Source organism: Cryptomeria japonica, unplaced genomic scaffold (genome assembly GCF_030272615.1).
Source record: "Cryptomeria japonica unplaced genomic scaffold, Sugi_1.0 HiC_scaffold_666, whole genome shotgun sequence".
Taxonomy (NCBI): Eukaryota; Viridiplantae; Streptophyta; class Pinopsida; order Cupressales; family Cupressaceae; genus Cryptomeria; species Cryptomeria japonica.
The window spans coordinates 44,948-62,274 of NW_026729459.1; the positions used below are offsets into that span (position 1 = coordinate 44,948).

Genomic DNA, 17,327 nt, shown 5'->3' on the forward strand with positions numbered 1-17,327 from the left:
TATTTAATAGTTATCTAAAACTATTGCACATCTTTAAATGTCTCTTATTATGGGACCCACAACATCTGACAACAGGTACCATGAACCATCATCTGTTGGATGAACAAAGATCAACGACTTAGGGTGGATTTCAACCTGAATGTGGGAAGTGAACACATTTGTGATAACTTCACCCGGAATTGAATGTTTTACATTTAATTAAATATAATTAAATCTATAAAGCTCTTTTTCGGGCACAAGTTTAAAATGATTAAACAAACTTAAAAAATAATTCCAAAAAGCGACTCGAGCATGGTGACGTGCCCGAAAAATGGCAAAATTCATGGGACCCATGACAACTGACAACATATACCATTGTTTGTTGGATGAGCACAGATCAATGGCTTAGGGGGGATTTCAGCCCAAATGTGGTAAGTGAACACATTTGTGAGAACTTCACCCAGAATTGAACATTTTACATTAAATCAAATATAATTAAGTCTATAAAGCTCTATTTCAGGCTGAAGTTGACGGACTAAAGAGACTTAAAAAATAGTCTGGAAAAGTGACTCGAGTGTGGTGATGTGCCCAAAAAATGGCAAAAGTCATGGGACCCATGATAATTGAAAACATATACCATCATCCCTTGGATGAGCACAGATCAACGACTTAGGGTGGATTTCGGCCCGAATGTGGGAAGTGAACACATTTATGAGAACTTCCCCTGGAATTAAATGTTTTACATTTAATTAAATATAGTTAAGTCAATAAAGCTCTATTTGGGGTAGAAGTTGAAGGATTAAAAATAAAAAAATAGTCCGGAAAAGTGACTCGAGTGTGGTGACGTGCCCGAAAAATGGCAAAAGTCATGGGACCCATGAATACTGACAACAGATACCATCGTTCGTTGGATGAGCATAGATCAACGACTTAGGGTGGATTTCAGCCCGAATATGGGAAGTGAACACATTTCTGAGAACTTTACCCAGAATTGAACATTTTACATTTAATATCCTTAGAATTTAGACTGAAGAAATGAATGTATTGTCCTTCGGCGATGAATAGATATTAATAATAATTAATTAAATTACAAGATGATTCTAGATATTTTGCCCTTTAGGTATTACTTTTGTACTTTTCAGAGTTTTCAAAATAAGTGACTCATAAATCATAATCGTATTTCATTTCACGGACAAACCAGTAAATCGAGGGAGATTCAGAAACAACTACTAGATTGAGGAATGCAAGTTGCAACAGAGATTGTCTGCGCCAATGCAGTGAAATAGAAATTTCGGGTACAATCTAAAACACCTACATCCCGCCTTTTTAACTTTTTTTTTAATCTCGTGATCCAATTTGAGGGTTAGCATTTTCAAGTTTGTATCTAGCATTATTTTGAATTATTAACAATAATAGTGATGGGGAAAATGGGAAGCAATAGTTCAACAGGAAGCCAAGCGAAAAAAAAAATGTACCTAATCGAACTGGTTAAAACACCAGGTTTCACTGATGAATACCATGATATTTATGACCCTGCTATCCATGGTGAAAAGTGTATCACGGATATTAGATATGCATTGTCTAGTAAGGCGGCAGATCCAACCAGGGCGAAATTTTCTATTATTAACACAATGTTAAAACAAAAAACAAATAAAATCACATCGTGGGATGCTGGATTGGGAAGCATGGTGTTACCTGAAGCATTCCCTTGCCTTGATTTTTTCATGGTTTGCGCCAAAAATTATGATGAAGATAAAAAAGCAATTGTCAATCAAAATATAAAAGAGGAAATTCTATCCATAAACATGGGAAAATTTGTTTGTTTGTTGAACCTTGGGTTTGAAGCACAAAACTCAAATGTCCAAATTGACCTAGGAAAGCTGACAGAGAATTATGAGAGTCTCGATCCAAGTTGCACAGATTCATTTATCAAAGCTCTAATAAAGTGTGGTACTTTGTTGGATCAAAATCATAAGCCTCCTTATGATTCTAACATTTTTGTTCCATGGGTTCAGGATACTATTTCCTTGTTGTTGTTTTGCCTGGGATTGGAAATAATTACTAATGATTAAAAAAGGTTCCTGTAAGACATTTAGGTTCTCATCCTACTTGTGCTATCTCCTTCTATCCAAGTATTGTGCAATATTCAAGACCAACAATCTTCAAATTGTGAACTATAAGATTGATGAGAAGACTCAGAACATAATAGAGTGTCCAATATATGAATGGACACCAAAGATAAGGATGCATGATAACAAAAAGAACTACAACCATTTTGTAGACTTATTTTTGGTAGCAATGTATAATAAAATTAGAAGCATACCAATGCCTAGATTGCCTGTGTCTTGTAGAGATTGCATTCAACTCAAAAGTCAAATAGAATTGGTTGACTAGTTCTTGATGGAAGAATACACTGTGTTAAGGTTTTACGTATTAGTAGTAAAACCATACAGACCTCCAATACATGTGACAGAGAGGGTATTTGCATTAGAATATGTACGACAGTTAGAGAGCACAGATAGGCACTTCCATGGTCAGGAAAAGAAGAGCATATTTCCTTCCTTGCCTTTCTCATGTAGAGGGTTCACATTTGAGAGAAAATCACTCAATGTGGCACATGATTTTTTGACAGTTTTTAGCTTTGGTGATGAGGGTCTCTAGCAGTATGATGCAATCGGTGTAGTTCAAGCAAGGCTTTAGAAAAATGGGAAATCTTTAGCGTTATTTCAACACGAAAGCAAACCATTGCTAGAAAAGCTTAGAAACATGGACTCCTAGGATGAGGTAAAAAAAGAGATGGAGAAAATTGCCGCTGATAATAACATTTCAACAAAAGAAATGTCATCACAAATTATGGCATTGCACACACAGAGGAAAAGAGAGGAGGGCCAGGACATCCAAAATAGGAGGTCCTACAATTTCTACCAAAAATATGCTAATCCATCTAACAAATCTATTCTCAAATCAATTCTGCAAGAATGTAAAGAGAGTTATTGGACTCAAACCAAAATAAATGATTTTTGGACTATGAGGAAGAATCTCAGTGAACCAAAAACTAGTGCAGAATTTGAGACCATCAACGAGGATGAATAGTTTAGCGAATTATGGAATATGGAGCACCCCACAACAACATATGATAGGAGTGAAGATGATTATGAGTATGAGGTTGAGGCCACTCCAACAACTACTACAGTCCCTCAAATATTAGGTGGATTCAATGAGTCCATGAAAGAAAAATATAGCAAAGGGGCAAACATTGTGGAAAAAATGGGTTTTGTAGGTGGTGGTCTAGGTCCTAGAGGAGAAGGCATTTGGTATCCACCTGAGGTACAACTTCCATCAGCATCAAAATCAAAAGATCTTGTTAAACCAGCCATTGGACTTGATTCTTCAGATTCATTACAGAAGGGTACTACTCATTACCCTCAGGGTCCACCTGCATTTGTTTCAGGTTCAAATCCACAACCACCACCACATCATGGTATTCCCATTGGTGGTGAATCAAGTGCAACTGCCACTGGTGTTGAATCTGGGGATAGTATTCCTATTAGTGTTTAGTCAAGTATCACTGTGATTGGTGGGGTTACCATGGGTACTACTACTGATACTAGTTGTCTTGGTGTTGGACAAGGGTAACAACAAAATATCTCTTGCAAGAGGCCACTAGTGGTAGATACTCATACTATTCAGAATCCTATATCAAGTGCCACTAACACTACAAATCAATCATTTGTAGCTTCATATCACACACCTCAAAATATTATAAAAACTATACATGAAAGTGTCAGTGGGACAGGATCATGAATGGTTGTTGGTAATCCTAGTAATGCATTAGTTAAAACCACAAGCATAAGTGGAACTGGAGCCTCTGCTATTCTTATGTCACCTTTCAAACATTCAATTGCTTCAACAAGTCCAGATTTTCAATTTCGTGATTAATATGAAAAATTTGAAGACACAACAAATGCAAATAAAGAAAAAAAGAGAGCATTTCATAGGGTTGCCCTGACTTAAGTTTTAGACGAACAACCTGCAAGGAATGGGGTATTTCCAACATATGACCCACACAAAGATATGATGGAGTTCATGGTTGTTATGCCCCCAACTAAAGATAAAAATCCACCACACAATTAGATAGATCCCTCTGAATTTCAAGTTAGCACCCTCCAAATGGATTTTCCAAAGTACATAATGTGGACAAATTTAGGGTATCAAAAATGACTAACGAAGTGGTCTACACTTCACTGCTAAAGGTGGAGAGAGAAAAAATACTGGAGAAACAAATAGAAAAGTTACAGGTAGACCTGGCAAACAAAAAATCAAAGAGGAAAGCAACATATAACAAGTGCAATGATTTACAGAAAAGGATAAAAAATTCGGGCTTTGCAATAGAAATTGCAGAACAAGAAAAGATGGATGCAAAATTAAAGGACCTAAAACAAAACTAGGCTTAAAGCTGTAAAAAAATTGATGAGGAAAGAGCCAGTTTTCAAAAATTATACAAAAGTTATGAGTCTGTTGCTGCCGAAATAAGAAAAACACAATACCTATTGGATCATGAGAAGGAAAAAGAAAAAAATTTGGAAGAGGAAGTAGAGGAAGAAAGAAAGAAATGTGCACAAATGAAAGAAGACCTGCACAACACAAATGATAAAATTAAAAATTTGGAGGATAGATTGAAAGATAATATGAAAAATACTACAAAGTATATACAAGAAAACATTTGGCAACAAATAATGCAAAGGAGTGACAAGTTGTGTGAATGGTTTGAATTCAATGAAAGTCCGAGATTAATTTATATGAAAATCAAAGGGCACTTTGAGAAGAGCATACATGTTTATTCAAAAGAGGATATGGAAAAACAAATTATGCAAGTAGCCTACAGTACCAGTGATAGCTACTTGGCATCTAAGGGAATTAAGAGCTGCATTGATGCCATAGTTAAGACATCATTTGTCCTTAAAAAATGCTAGAAACTAAGGGAAACATCAAAAGTTATGGATAAATGTGGCAAAAAGATATCGAAGCTGCAAGAAAAGAAAACTGCTTTGATTAAACTTGGTTTGTCTAAGACTGTTGACCCATCAAATAAATTCATTGGAAAATAAGCTTACAAAAAAAGCATGGAGATAAAAATGAAGTTTGACTTATACTTGCTTCCTAAGAACACAACTCCCCAAACCTTTCTGGAATTCATCCAACCATTTACAACTCTAAATGCAGTATTGGGTGAAACAATGATGTCAAGTCACTCTTCTAAATATGGATTGTTGACGAAGTTGCAGTTGACTTTTCATAGTTTACAAAATATTGACCTTCCATCGGACGAAGAGTGGAGCACCCTACAAAAAGTGGCACATAAATCTTAAGAATCATAGTATGTATTGCACAGTTTTCTTCTTTTACTTTTAATTTCAAGGTTTTATGTTTTCTCTGTTTGGAATTTGGCATCGCTTGAAATAACTCTGTTTTATGAATAGGAAAAAACCAGCACTCGCTATTGCTAAATTGCTAATCCAGCCTATGAATCTATGATGCACAGTGCAAAACTTCAACCTGTAAATTTTTATTCTCAAATTCTCCCAAGCTTTAACATTTCTGCATTTCTCTATTTCTTATTACTAGGTTTTAGGCATTGCTATTATCTATATTTAATTTGTCATGGCTTGAATTAATATTTAATTTTGAACTCTATTTTTTGAACAGGAGACATCAAACATGTAGCAGTTGTTAAATTCCTAATTCGGCCTGTGATGGCCATGTAAATATGTGCTGAGTTTGTGATTTTGATGTTGAGTCTTCACATGTTGCAATTCGACCTGAAGCTATTGTTTCTCCCTTGTTTCTATAAAAGGGAATTCAGGGTCAGTTGCAAAGGGTTTTGAAACTTTGTATTGACTTTTGCATGGAGAATCACACAGATTGGTGTATTACTATTGAATGAATTGCATCATATGGCTATATTTTGAAAGAATTAATGAAAATCTAAGTTCTCAAACATGTCTAAATAAATATCTCTATATCAATAAACACATTATGGTCTTTTATTTTGCTATTTTAAATCTGGAAATAGAAAGTTGAAAAATACAATTACAAATCAATATTAAATTCTAATTGCAAAAAGTTAAGAAACTCATAAAATATCATCAAGTTATCAACCATAATAATATGATTTTGTAATATGAATGATGATATATAGTAATAAGATTAATAAATACCAATCTCTTACAGTTGCCATTCATCTTCATCAAATTCAAAGCTTTCTTGATTCTTGTCTGTGGTTTCTTCACTTTGAGTCTGCATACCTTCGTTGAACTACATCTCAATGCTACCAGTAGGTCCAATACATGAGTCAATAGTTCCACTGGCACTTTGGTTTGAAGTGTTTCCCAAACCTCTTCTTTCGCATTTGGACCTCCAGATTTGCAATGCCCTATTGTAAGGAAAAGTGTGGACATCATACCTAGATGTATAGAGCCTCAAGCAATTTTCCAATTTTTTATTTAGTTTATTTCTTAGCTTTGATTTTGGGAATCCCAAAGCATTGAAACTCTCATCTTCCACCGAACCAAATATAATATTAAGACATAAATCAACAAGCTTCAAATATTCTGGCATTGAATCACACAACACTGCATTCTCATCTATAAATTTCCAAAGCCTTGTAACCAATCCCACTTCGCGGGGGTTCTCCATTGTTCTATATTGTTCTCTCATAGTGTATGCAAAACGAGATGATTTCTCTCGAAGATGAGTTTCATCTAATATTTCATTTATAGCTACTCCATTCAATTCTTTGGATATGCAAAATTATTTTATCAAAGTCAGTAGCTTACTTTGAAAATCAATTGCACTGTTGAGGCTCCAATATTGAGGAAACACAATAGAAATTGCTTTGAGTAGGTTGTCAGGAGAGAATATGCTTCTAATTTGTGAGTAAAGATCATAGGCAATTTTCTTCACAGAAGTAGTTACAATCTCAACAATCTTGTCGAAATCTTCCCTTGTAACTCTTGCTAGTTGCTTCCTAGGGTGCTTTCCGGGTTCCTCGGGGTCGACCATGGCATAGAAGTGCATTGGTATCTCAACTCCCCGTACATTGGCACATACCTCCCCGTTTGCACCAATTTATAAAAATTTAGCAGGATTGTCCAAATCTGTGAGTGTCCACCACTTAACAATTTTTTCATCAGATAGTGTTGGTTGATTTCTATAGAGATTGTCAAGGGTCATGCATGTCATCTTACGCAGTGTAGCATATTCTGCAATATACATAGCTCTTTTTTGGGCTGCCTTCATAATATTACTCATTTCCTCTAGCATAGGTAGAAGAGCTGCTAAAGTTAAGAGTGTCTCTAGATTACTTAACCTCTGAAGAAGGTCAAGAAATTTCAGTTGCGCAAGTTGTGTGAAATAGTCCAATCAAGGATGGATATTTTGAAAAAAATCGGTGCGTTGGACCCTCCAAAGAGATCCATCTGGTATCATTATCCTTGAGAAGCTTGTTCCCATCAGTTATTCCATTAGCAAAGTGTTGAAATTCCATAAATCACTTGGGACTTCAATAGAAGTGTGAGTAGAGCTCTCTGATTAAAATTTTAATTTTGTTACCGAAGCATACTTGCTCACAATTCCAAAAGCTAGATTCATTATGTGAGTCATACAGTGAATTGTAGTAATGTATAGTAAAGATAAAGTTTCAATCTTTGTACAAAGACCATTCATGTGACCTTGCATTACTGAAGCTCCATCTGCTCCAACACACACCAATTTTTTGGCAATCGTCATGTCATCCATACCTCCATATTCAATTAAACTTCTCGTTACTAGTTGAAATAAATTTTCCGCTATCGCACTCTCCTTCATTTTAGCAATAGATAGTAGATGAGGTTGGCAGGCATGATTCTGTATAGTATAAACATGCATGCATACCCATGAAGTATTGTCTACTGCCATAACTTTGTCTAAAGAAAATATAATAAAGTTTGACTCTCTTATTTTTTCCTTTAGGATAGTTAGGAACTTTCAAAAAGTGTAATAAACCACTAATTGATGGGAAATCTGTCATAGCACACCCTCTGCTCAAAATTTAAAAAACAACGCTTAACTGAACAACTTTTCCCAGTTGTTCTATTTGCATTTCTTTTCCAAAACTAGCTTCAATAGAACCTTGAACTTCAGCAGGCTTCGTCTGTATTTTATCATGAAAATAACACTCTTCAGCATTCCTCACATGCTTACATTCCTCCTTTGTTTTCCATCTTATCACTGATTTTTCAACTCCGTCTATCATTTGTTTTTCATAAACTTTACCCATATGCTTTTCTATGGTGTCAAATTTTAGCTGCAACCTAATTTCCTTGTTATGTTTCCAAGTGTAAATCTTACACCTGCATTCTATTGGAGGCTCGCCTTCAATTGGATTCTCCACTAGTTCAATGAATGGATACTTTGATGCTCAATTAGTTTGAAAATTCCTCACTCACATATCCCACTGCCGATCCTTTTTTTATTGTGGTTCATCCTTTTTTGATCTAGCTTTTCTTTTCCCCTTCCGTGCATTATCATCAATGACATTATCACCCAAGTTGATTATATCATTCTGGCTAAGTTGGGCATCTACCAGATAATCTTCTTCAAGATCATCCTGATCTGAGATATCAGGTTCATCGTGGTCTTCAACATGCAGTGTAGGTTGTGAATTTTGTACTTGTACTTGTGATGATGTACCTTCCTGATTTTCACCACAATCTTTTCCAAAGCCAAAGTACGAAGACAACGTTCTTCTTTTTGTCGACCTCTCATGGCCTTCCCCACATTAAGGTTTCCTACCCTTCTTCCTATTCAACATCTGCAATGAAATAAAGGTTGCCAAAAAGTGTCAATTTGTTGAAGAAGTAATAATAGACTATAAAGTATAATATATGTTTCATTGGCCCTACGACCTACAATCTAGATGTCTGAGGTCTAAATGTCCCGTCTGACCACTTGGCATTGACGGGTCACGACTAAATAAAAATGAACTCAATAGTGCAAACAAATATAGATAAATTTAAAATAATATTATAACACTTCTAAAATATGATTGCTCACCTTTAGGTCACTAGTAGTCGCCAATGCAGTCAACAACAATGATTTTCCTTGGTGTGAAACTTCGCTATTGATATAAATTTAGAGCCTCGAACCCACCAAATTGTGTTGAAATAGATCTGATCTTTGCATGTATTTACACCAATCCTTATATGATGAATTCCGTAGGAATTTTATATGGTATATAAATATTTGGCGAATTCCGTGTAACTATAACACAACTTATGTAATTTTCGAGGTGATTATGGGTCGTCCAAATAATTGGCAAATACAATATAGCTAGCAAAAGTTTGGGTGAATGGAGACACACGTCGGCAAAATGTCGGGCGAGTTGGGTTCTCCTGGCTAAAAAATCTTCACATGCCTATAGGAGAATTATGGTCGTCTATTAAGGCAACCTCAGAGAGTGTAGGCCAAAAATCAAATTTACCATGTGTCCACCGTATATTGTATTGGCAAAATCCTCGCATAGAAACATTCAATTACATAAAACATATGGCGATCGGGCCGTGAATTTGACGGGAAATTGATAATGTTGTGGCGACATGTCCACCCCCAGTCGGTACAAAATATTTGCCATTTTCTAGATCGTCGACATGAAAAATTTGCCATTGGCAAATATTCGCCACTAAAGTAATCTCTGACCAACAACATCCATAAAACATACTAGAAGTTGCACCAACACCATTTATGCAATTCATCAAAGATCTTCAAAAAAAGCTCTGTCCGTGAAACCATCGACGGAACTAGAAGCCAAACTTCTAAGCAAACAGGATAGCATCCGATTACCAGACCAAAACCAACTGACTGAATATGAACATCAGTATCATGAATAAGACAATTCCATAACCAAATCATACTGAAGCCTATCGGATCGTGTTGGATCCAAACCAACCAGAAAACCACTCAACCTACCGAGACCAGAAGGGTGTCGGTAAAGCATCCAAATAACTAGTGTTGGCATCAATGATAAAACATCAATGCAACACATAATCAATTCCTCCAAATGGCCAACAATCTCCCCCTTGGGCAGTGATGGAAACACTAGATGTGAAAAAGATCTAAGTACCAATAAATGCCAAACAAGTCTCCCCAAATGGAAGACTATTGGCATTGAGTTGTCATTGTTGTCAACCGGTATTGCAGGTAGGCTACCAGTAGAGGTATGCCATCTGGTATAAAGAAGAGTGAACCGATATGGTGGAAGACAAACAAGGTATTGAGAAGATTAACATGAAGGCTTGTAAACCGGTATGGTTAAAGACAAGTAGTTATTGAGACTATCAGTGACTTCACTGGTATTAGGAGAGATGCATGTGTGTGTTAGCATGTTGAGTGATAACTGGTAGAGCATAAACCAGTTTGGAGGTTGACTGCCTGTTTATGATGAAGAGGCAGAATGTTAAAATGATCACAAACTATCAGAGGTGAAGATATCCTAACGGTGTAGTGTGTACCACCAGTTAGCGAGAGGAGTAGGACTCACTGATAAAGGCTTACACCGGTATGAGTTTGCTGAATGTTCAAGTGTAAACTGACCTTGTGTCGGTGAGCTGAGTGTATGAGCAATGTGATACCATGTGGAGTTGAGATGGCAAGCATGGAGAGGTCGGTGAAGTTCCATCGACATGGTTGTTGAAACAGCAAGTCGACATTAATGAAATAGCCACAAATCATGAAATGATAACTGATTTATGCAGCTTGAGGAAGAAAGAATGACAAAGAAAGTCAGGGAGTAGTTGGCGCCTAGATCGAAGCAAAGAAATCAAACTGCAAGATGACCTCGAGAAGGAAACAACTGGACTGTAAATGAGTCGACAGATTTCAAGGCATAAAATCATGGACGAGATTGCTATGTTTGGTAAAAATGCATTGGATGTTGAAAAAAATGTACAGATACATTCCTCGAGTATGGGTGATTGATCCATGGCAGATTAGATTAGATCTTATGCAAACTTGTTGAAATGTGGAGACTGATCAGCAAAGTACTGTACACTCAGCACGTATCCTCGTCGGGATCCGGGGCCGGGCCGAGCCCCAGGCAGGGGTTCGGGGGTGGCAGCCCCTGAGAAAAGTGCGGGTTCAGGGGTGGCAGCCCCTGAGAAATTTTTTGTTACCGTTTTTCGTTGATGAAAACCGACTTTGTTTGTTGCCCTAAAAACGCATGTTATAAGCAGCTAGGATGCTTAAGGCATTGTAAGGTTGGTGTACTATTTTTGCTGGATAATAAGAAAGATTAGACGACTGTGTATGGTGGACGTAACCCATTCTGGTTGAACCACGTTAAATCTCCGTGTTATCTGTGTCTTGTTTTATTTCTTTATCTTTTGTATTTAAATCTACATATAACTGTTAGTTCATATTTGCTTCGGATCTGCTTGAAACCCTAACATAACTGCCCTAAGTTTGAATTTTTTCTTGGCGGGAAAGCTCAAGGTTAAATATAATGACTTGAGACTATGATTGTTGCTGCAGAGTGAAGGCAAGTGTGAAATTAATGTCTGAGAGCCGAAGAGATAAACACTTGAAGTGTTTATGAGTAAAAACTAGACCGGTAAGGAGAAGCGGGATAAACCAGTGTAAGAAATAAACTGGTGGAGTAAGCATAGAACATAGAGGTGACAAGCCAGCAAAAGCAGTACCTGATAAAGAGTAATCAGGTGTGAGTTGAGGTGAAAAGACATTGTGAGAGGGGATTTAGAAAAGTGATCAGCAAAGCAAAGTTGTAGAGTGGGTGGAGAGAATACAGACCAGTAAGGCTGAAACTGGCAAAGCAGAATATTGTAAGGTTGCAAAACTTCATTTGCAACAATGCTTTCATTTGTACAACATTTTTTATATTGTTTTTCACTGAGTTGAAGCTTAGTGCAGGGGTTGCAGCTCCTTTAGGTTGTAGCCTATAAATTGTGCAGGGGTTGGTGCTCCTTTGAGTTGGTGCTCATAAATCAAGGTTTGGTGCTCCTTGGGTTGGTGCGAAGATATTTTTCCTAACATTTGATGACGTGACCAGTTTTGAGCATGGACTTTGTTTTGGGATTTCCAAACACATAATGAGGCAACGATTCTATTATTGTGGTTGTTGATAGGTTCAATAGAACGACTCATTTCATTGCTTGAAAGAAAACTAGTGATGCAACACGGGTGGTAGAATTATTTTTTCAGAAGTTGTTAGATTGCATGGCGTACCAAAAACCATTTTCACTAATAGAGATACAAAGTTCTTAAATCATTTTTGGAGGACTTTATGGAAGAAGCTAGGGACTAAGTTATAGTTTAGCAGTGCCTATCACCCTCAAACTGATGGCCAAATAGAGGTAGTTAGCCAGAGTTTGGAAAACCTGTTAAGGTGCATTGTTGGAGAGAAGACCAAACAATGGGATTTGGCATTGCCCCAAGAAGAATTTTCTTACAATAGTTCAGTGAATAGATCTACACATAAATTACCATTTCAAATTATTTATGGTAGGAATCCTAAGGGTGAGACAAAAGTTGCAGGAAAGTAATGAGAAGTACAAATCTATAATAGATGTTGGTCGACAACATCAAGACTTTAAGGAAGGTGATTTAGTGATGTTTTTTTCTGCAGAAAGAGAGGTTAACCACAAGCACATACCACAAGTTAAAGTATAAGAAAGTTGGTCCTTGCAAGGTTTTCAAGAAGATTAATGACAATGCTTATGAGATAGATTTACCAACCAATCTTGATATCTCTCTTGTATTTAATGTTTCTGATTTATACACCTTTCATGGTGACATTCATGATGATGATGGTGTAGAGGAAGTAGATTGGCAGTGGATAATTCCTAGTAAGAAAAGGGAGAAGATTGCACAGGTTTTAGATAAGAAGACTATTTGCACTCGACAAGGAGAATACAATAGATACTTGGTACAGTGGGAAGGATTAGCACTAGCAGAGAGCACATGGATTACAAAGTGGGAATTGAAGTTGGATCGAGGTCAATGGCAGCAATTTGAGGACAACCACTCGCAGGAGTTGTGTTCTTTTCAACCAGAGGAGGATGATGTAAGGACTTCGTGGGGTCATAAATTTTGATTCGATTGTCCGATTGGGATAAAATTTGACATGGAGGTGTATCATGAGGAATTTTTTCGATTGCTTACTAAATCTAGTTCAGTAGGGCCTCAAAAAAATCAAATTTTTGGGGCCTGATTCCTTCATATGAGGCCTCAAAATTGGCTTTTACTGGTTTTTTCATGTTTTTAGAAAGTTGGTTTTTTAGTTAATTTTGAACTCGTAATATTTATGGGGTTAGAAAGTTGGAAATTCAGGCCATAGGAACTTTTTTTAGATTTCTAGAAGATTTCATGATTTTTGGGATAGATTTGAAAATTTCCATAAAAGGCAAATTTTGAAATTTGTAAAAACCTGCCCATAAAGGAAATATTTGGTTTGCTGTTAAAATAGGTGTAAAAACCTGCCCATAAAGGAAATTTTTGGTTTGCTGTTAAAATAGGCCCTTTTTCATTGTAATCATAGAATGGTTGGAATTTGCAGAGGAAGAATAATGAAGAGAATTTGATCCAAACTTGTGTCAATTTTTATAATTTCATTTATTGTATTGGTTGTGTTTTAACTGGCTACATCACAATATGATTCATCCTAGGATAATAAATGTATATAGATCATCAATATAAATTCATCATCATAATAGTCCAATATATGCCATCATCTATAAAAGTCATCATATAATGTATGTCTATATAAAGTGTCTAGCAACATAAAATAGAAACTAAGATATGAATGGAGTCATAAGTGTCAACAAAAATATCATATAAGAGTCTAGATAAGTGTATTGATGCATAAGTCAAAAGATGAACCAGTGAGTGACACTAGACGTTGCATAGATTTGTACAATAGATGAGGTTGATTTGTAGGTCATTTAGAAAATGATGTGTGTGCAACAAAGGGCTTAACGAAGACTAGATATATTGAAATAGAGTATGCATCCACTTATAAGGATCCAAACATGATTCAAACAAAACCTTTGAATCAAGAAGATAATCAAGCTCCATTATTAATAGTCTCATGTTATGTTTGCAATACGGAGAGATAGGGATAGAAAGAGGGAGGGAGAGAGATATGAAATGATACATAGAGAGAGATGGAGAGATAATGAGATAGAGATAGAGGGATAAATGGAAGAAGAAATATAGAGAGATAGAGATATAGAGGTAAATAGATACATGTATAGAGGTATAGGAAGAGAGAGAGGGATAGAGATGGATGGATAAATAGAGGGAGTCATGTGAGATACATGGGAAGATATAAAAATATGGTTAAGAGAGAGAGAGAGAGAGAGAGAGAGAGAGAGAGAGAGAGAGAGAGAGAGAGAGCAGGAAGAGGGGGGATATACAAAGATAGAGAGAGAGTGGATGAGATTGAGAGAAAGGTGACAAAGACCAATATTAGAAAGGTATAGAGAGAGATAGATAGGGGAAAGATAAAGAGATGAAGATATAGATAGGGATAAGGAAGGTGGAATTGGAAGTGTGTGTGTGTGTGTATGAGTGAGAGATATATAGATAAATAGAGAGGGAATATATGTGTGTGTAGAGAGAGAGATGAGGTCCCAGAGAGAATATAATTTAATTTGTACTATATTAAAAAATATATTATATATTCATATATAATAATAATTTATATTATAAAATATACTATATATTTGTTGGTGTAATTAATTATTCATGTCGGATATTATTACACCTTACTTAAGTTTACTTAGGTACATGCATTTCATAGTAGTTTGGGTATGAGACACTTGGGTGTTTGTGCCACATTGGCATAGTGTGTGTAGGAGAATTTCCACCTTTTATGGTGTGATCTTGTTACTACTCTAACATATCCACTTATTGTGGAGTGACAATTCTACCTTTGGTGGGTGATCCTTCTCATGTAGAATATTATATTGTTTCTCCTACCTACCACACCTATTTTCTACCTACCCTTGTTTCTTATTGAGCCACATGTCATGTTTGTGTGCTCACATATCCATATAGACTTGCTTATATAAACAGGCTCATATTGATTATATGTAACACTTGATGATCCAGTCGATCAATATTTTCATCTTGATAGAATATAGTTTATTCCTATCATACATTTTGTTCTCTCTTATTTGTGCTTTCCATTGCCATTAGATCTTGGCAAAATCTCACAATATTATTATAATATTATTAATACAAGGCCTTTTATGTTTAAATGTGCATTGATTAAATTTGACTTGAAAATCATTACACAAATTCCAATAGTCTAAAAAAGAGTTATTTTTAACCAATCAAAATAACAAAATTATAATATAATTTTTAAAATTAATTTAATAATTCACATTCTATAAAATATAATATATAATAGTACACTTAATTTGTAATTATTAATTTTTAATTGTATATTAACTATATATTATAATACAACATGTAATAATGATATAGTTTCTATTAAATGAAATATTATATATAACAATAAATATAATTTAATTTGTAATTAATTATAAATTATAATAATATTAAAAAATATTATATAAAAATGATTTAACCAAAATATCAAAATTTTATTATATATTTAATTTGTAAACATATAATTTGAAAATAAAATATTTACTCTAATTTTAATGCATAAAATAACCTTAATATTTTGAAATATGAATTCTTCCCACACACTTTAAACTTAAAAGTCCATATAAACATGAATCCATGTATTTTAACTTAGTGCGACTTTTAAAATCTAGCACTCTAGTGGCTAGGGTCAATTTGAATCATTTTTTGTAATACTTCAATGTACATTGCTTATAGTTTTACAAATAGAGTATTCAATCCTTTAAGAAAATTGTGAGTTAGCCACTATTGATTTTATATATTAAAAAATTAGAATTTTTTTTAAGAAGAATATTAAATTTGTATGTCTTAAAATAAATAAATAAATAAATTTAAGTTTTTTAAGGATGCAAAATAGAGGTAGAGGGAGGGGCATTTTAACTAAGAGAACCTCAACTATCACATAAAATATATGTTGACTATGAAAAGTGAGTTAATTGTTAATGAAAGGGCAGTACGCTAAAAATTAATTCATCAATTTGAAAATTCATTAAAGTGAGAAAAGATGGAAAAAAAATCAACCACGGCAAACGTTTCAATCGTCTTGCACCTTGCAAGCAAATATAAACCATTGATTTGACATAGCAGATCAGACATCTAAAATTTGGACATGCCGACTATTCAATCATCACGATTTTTTCAGAATCCTTTGTGATGCGGCACTAATTTCCAACTAAAACGACAATTAAACCCGAAAACAAAGTTTAACGAGGAAAAGTGAAAGGCGTTCCCGCAAATTCTAAACTCAAATTGTATGACTCTGCATTCTTCTACTTGAAATGTACAAAAATACTAAAACCTGTAGATATATAAGTATATTTCTGTTGCACATCTTTATATATATCCGTGAGTGAGTTGCCAGCACAAAGAAAAGAGAAGAGAAGAGAAGAGAAGAGAATGGGGAAACTGAAATTGGTGTTGTTGGTATTCTGCGTGATTATGATGATGATGACAATGTGTACAAGTGCGAGTGAAAGACGGGGAAGAATGACGGTGAACAGCTTCGAGAAAGGAGGGGATGGAGGTGGACCCTCGGCTTGTGATGGGCACTTCCATTCCAACAAAGATCACTGGGTGGCTCTTCCTCCTGCCACCTTTGATCATAACTCCAACTGTTTCCGCAAACTGAAAATCAGTGCGCGAGGGAAGTCTACGGTGGCCACCGTCATCGATGAATGTGCGAAGCCGTGCAAGGATGATATCGTGGACGCCTCTGAGAGTGTTTGGAAAGCCCTCGGCGTGCACCGCGGTGATAATGACTTCGGCCTCATGCCCATCACCTGGCATTTCATCTCCTAGTGATCATTCTCATCCTCAATCCTCAATCCCTTCTCTTTCTCTTTCTCTTTCTTGCACACGATCAATCCATGGATTACTTCTCTTGTTCGCTGCTTTCATCTTTTGTTTGTATTCCAAGGTTCATACCTTATTTGCTCGCTCCATTTCTTGTTTTAAGGAAAAATGAAGTTTAGTCTTTTCAAGATCTCAACGTCCAACGATTTAATAATTAGATTAAACATTAGCTTAAGAAAATTGATACTTATTTCACATATAGATGTAAAATAGATGATCTCTTCAATTATTAAACATTAGCTTAAGAAAATTGATACTTATTTCACATATAGATGTAAAATAGATGCTCTCTT

The 17,327-nt window shown here is 35.4% G+C and overlaps 1 protein-coding gene across 1 annotated transcript; it reads left to right on the forward strand.

Annotated features, from left to right (window-relative positions):
- Positions 1-16,668: 16,668 nt before the first annotated feature.
- Positions 16,669-16,980, forward strand: LOC131872570 (putative ripening-related protein 6). Its single transcript, XM_059216095.1, has one exon. The coding sequence runs from the start codon at positions 16,669-16,671 to the stop codon at positions 16,978-16,980; it is 312 nt and encodes a 103-aa protein (XP_059072078.1).
- The last annotated feature ends 347 nt before the right edge of the window (positions 16,981-17,327 follow it).

Coding starts and splice junctions, on each gene's coding strand:
- LOC131872570 (XM_059216095.1), top strand. CDS start 16,669: ATGACGGTGAACAGCTTCGAGAAAGGAGGGGATGGAGGTGGACCCTCG.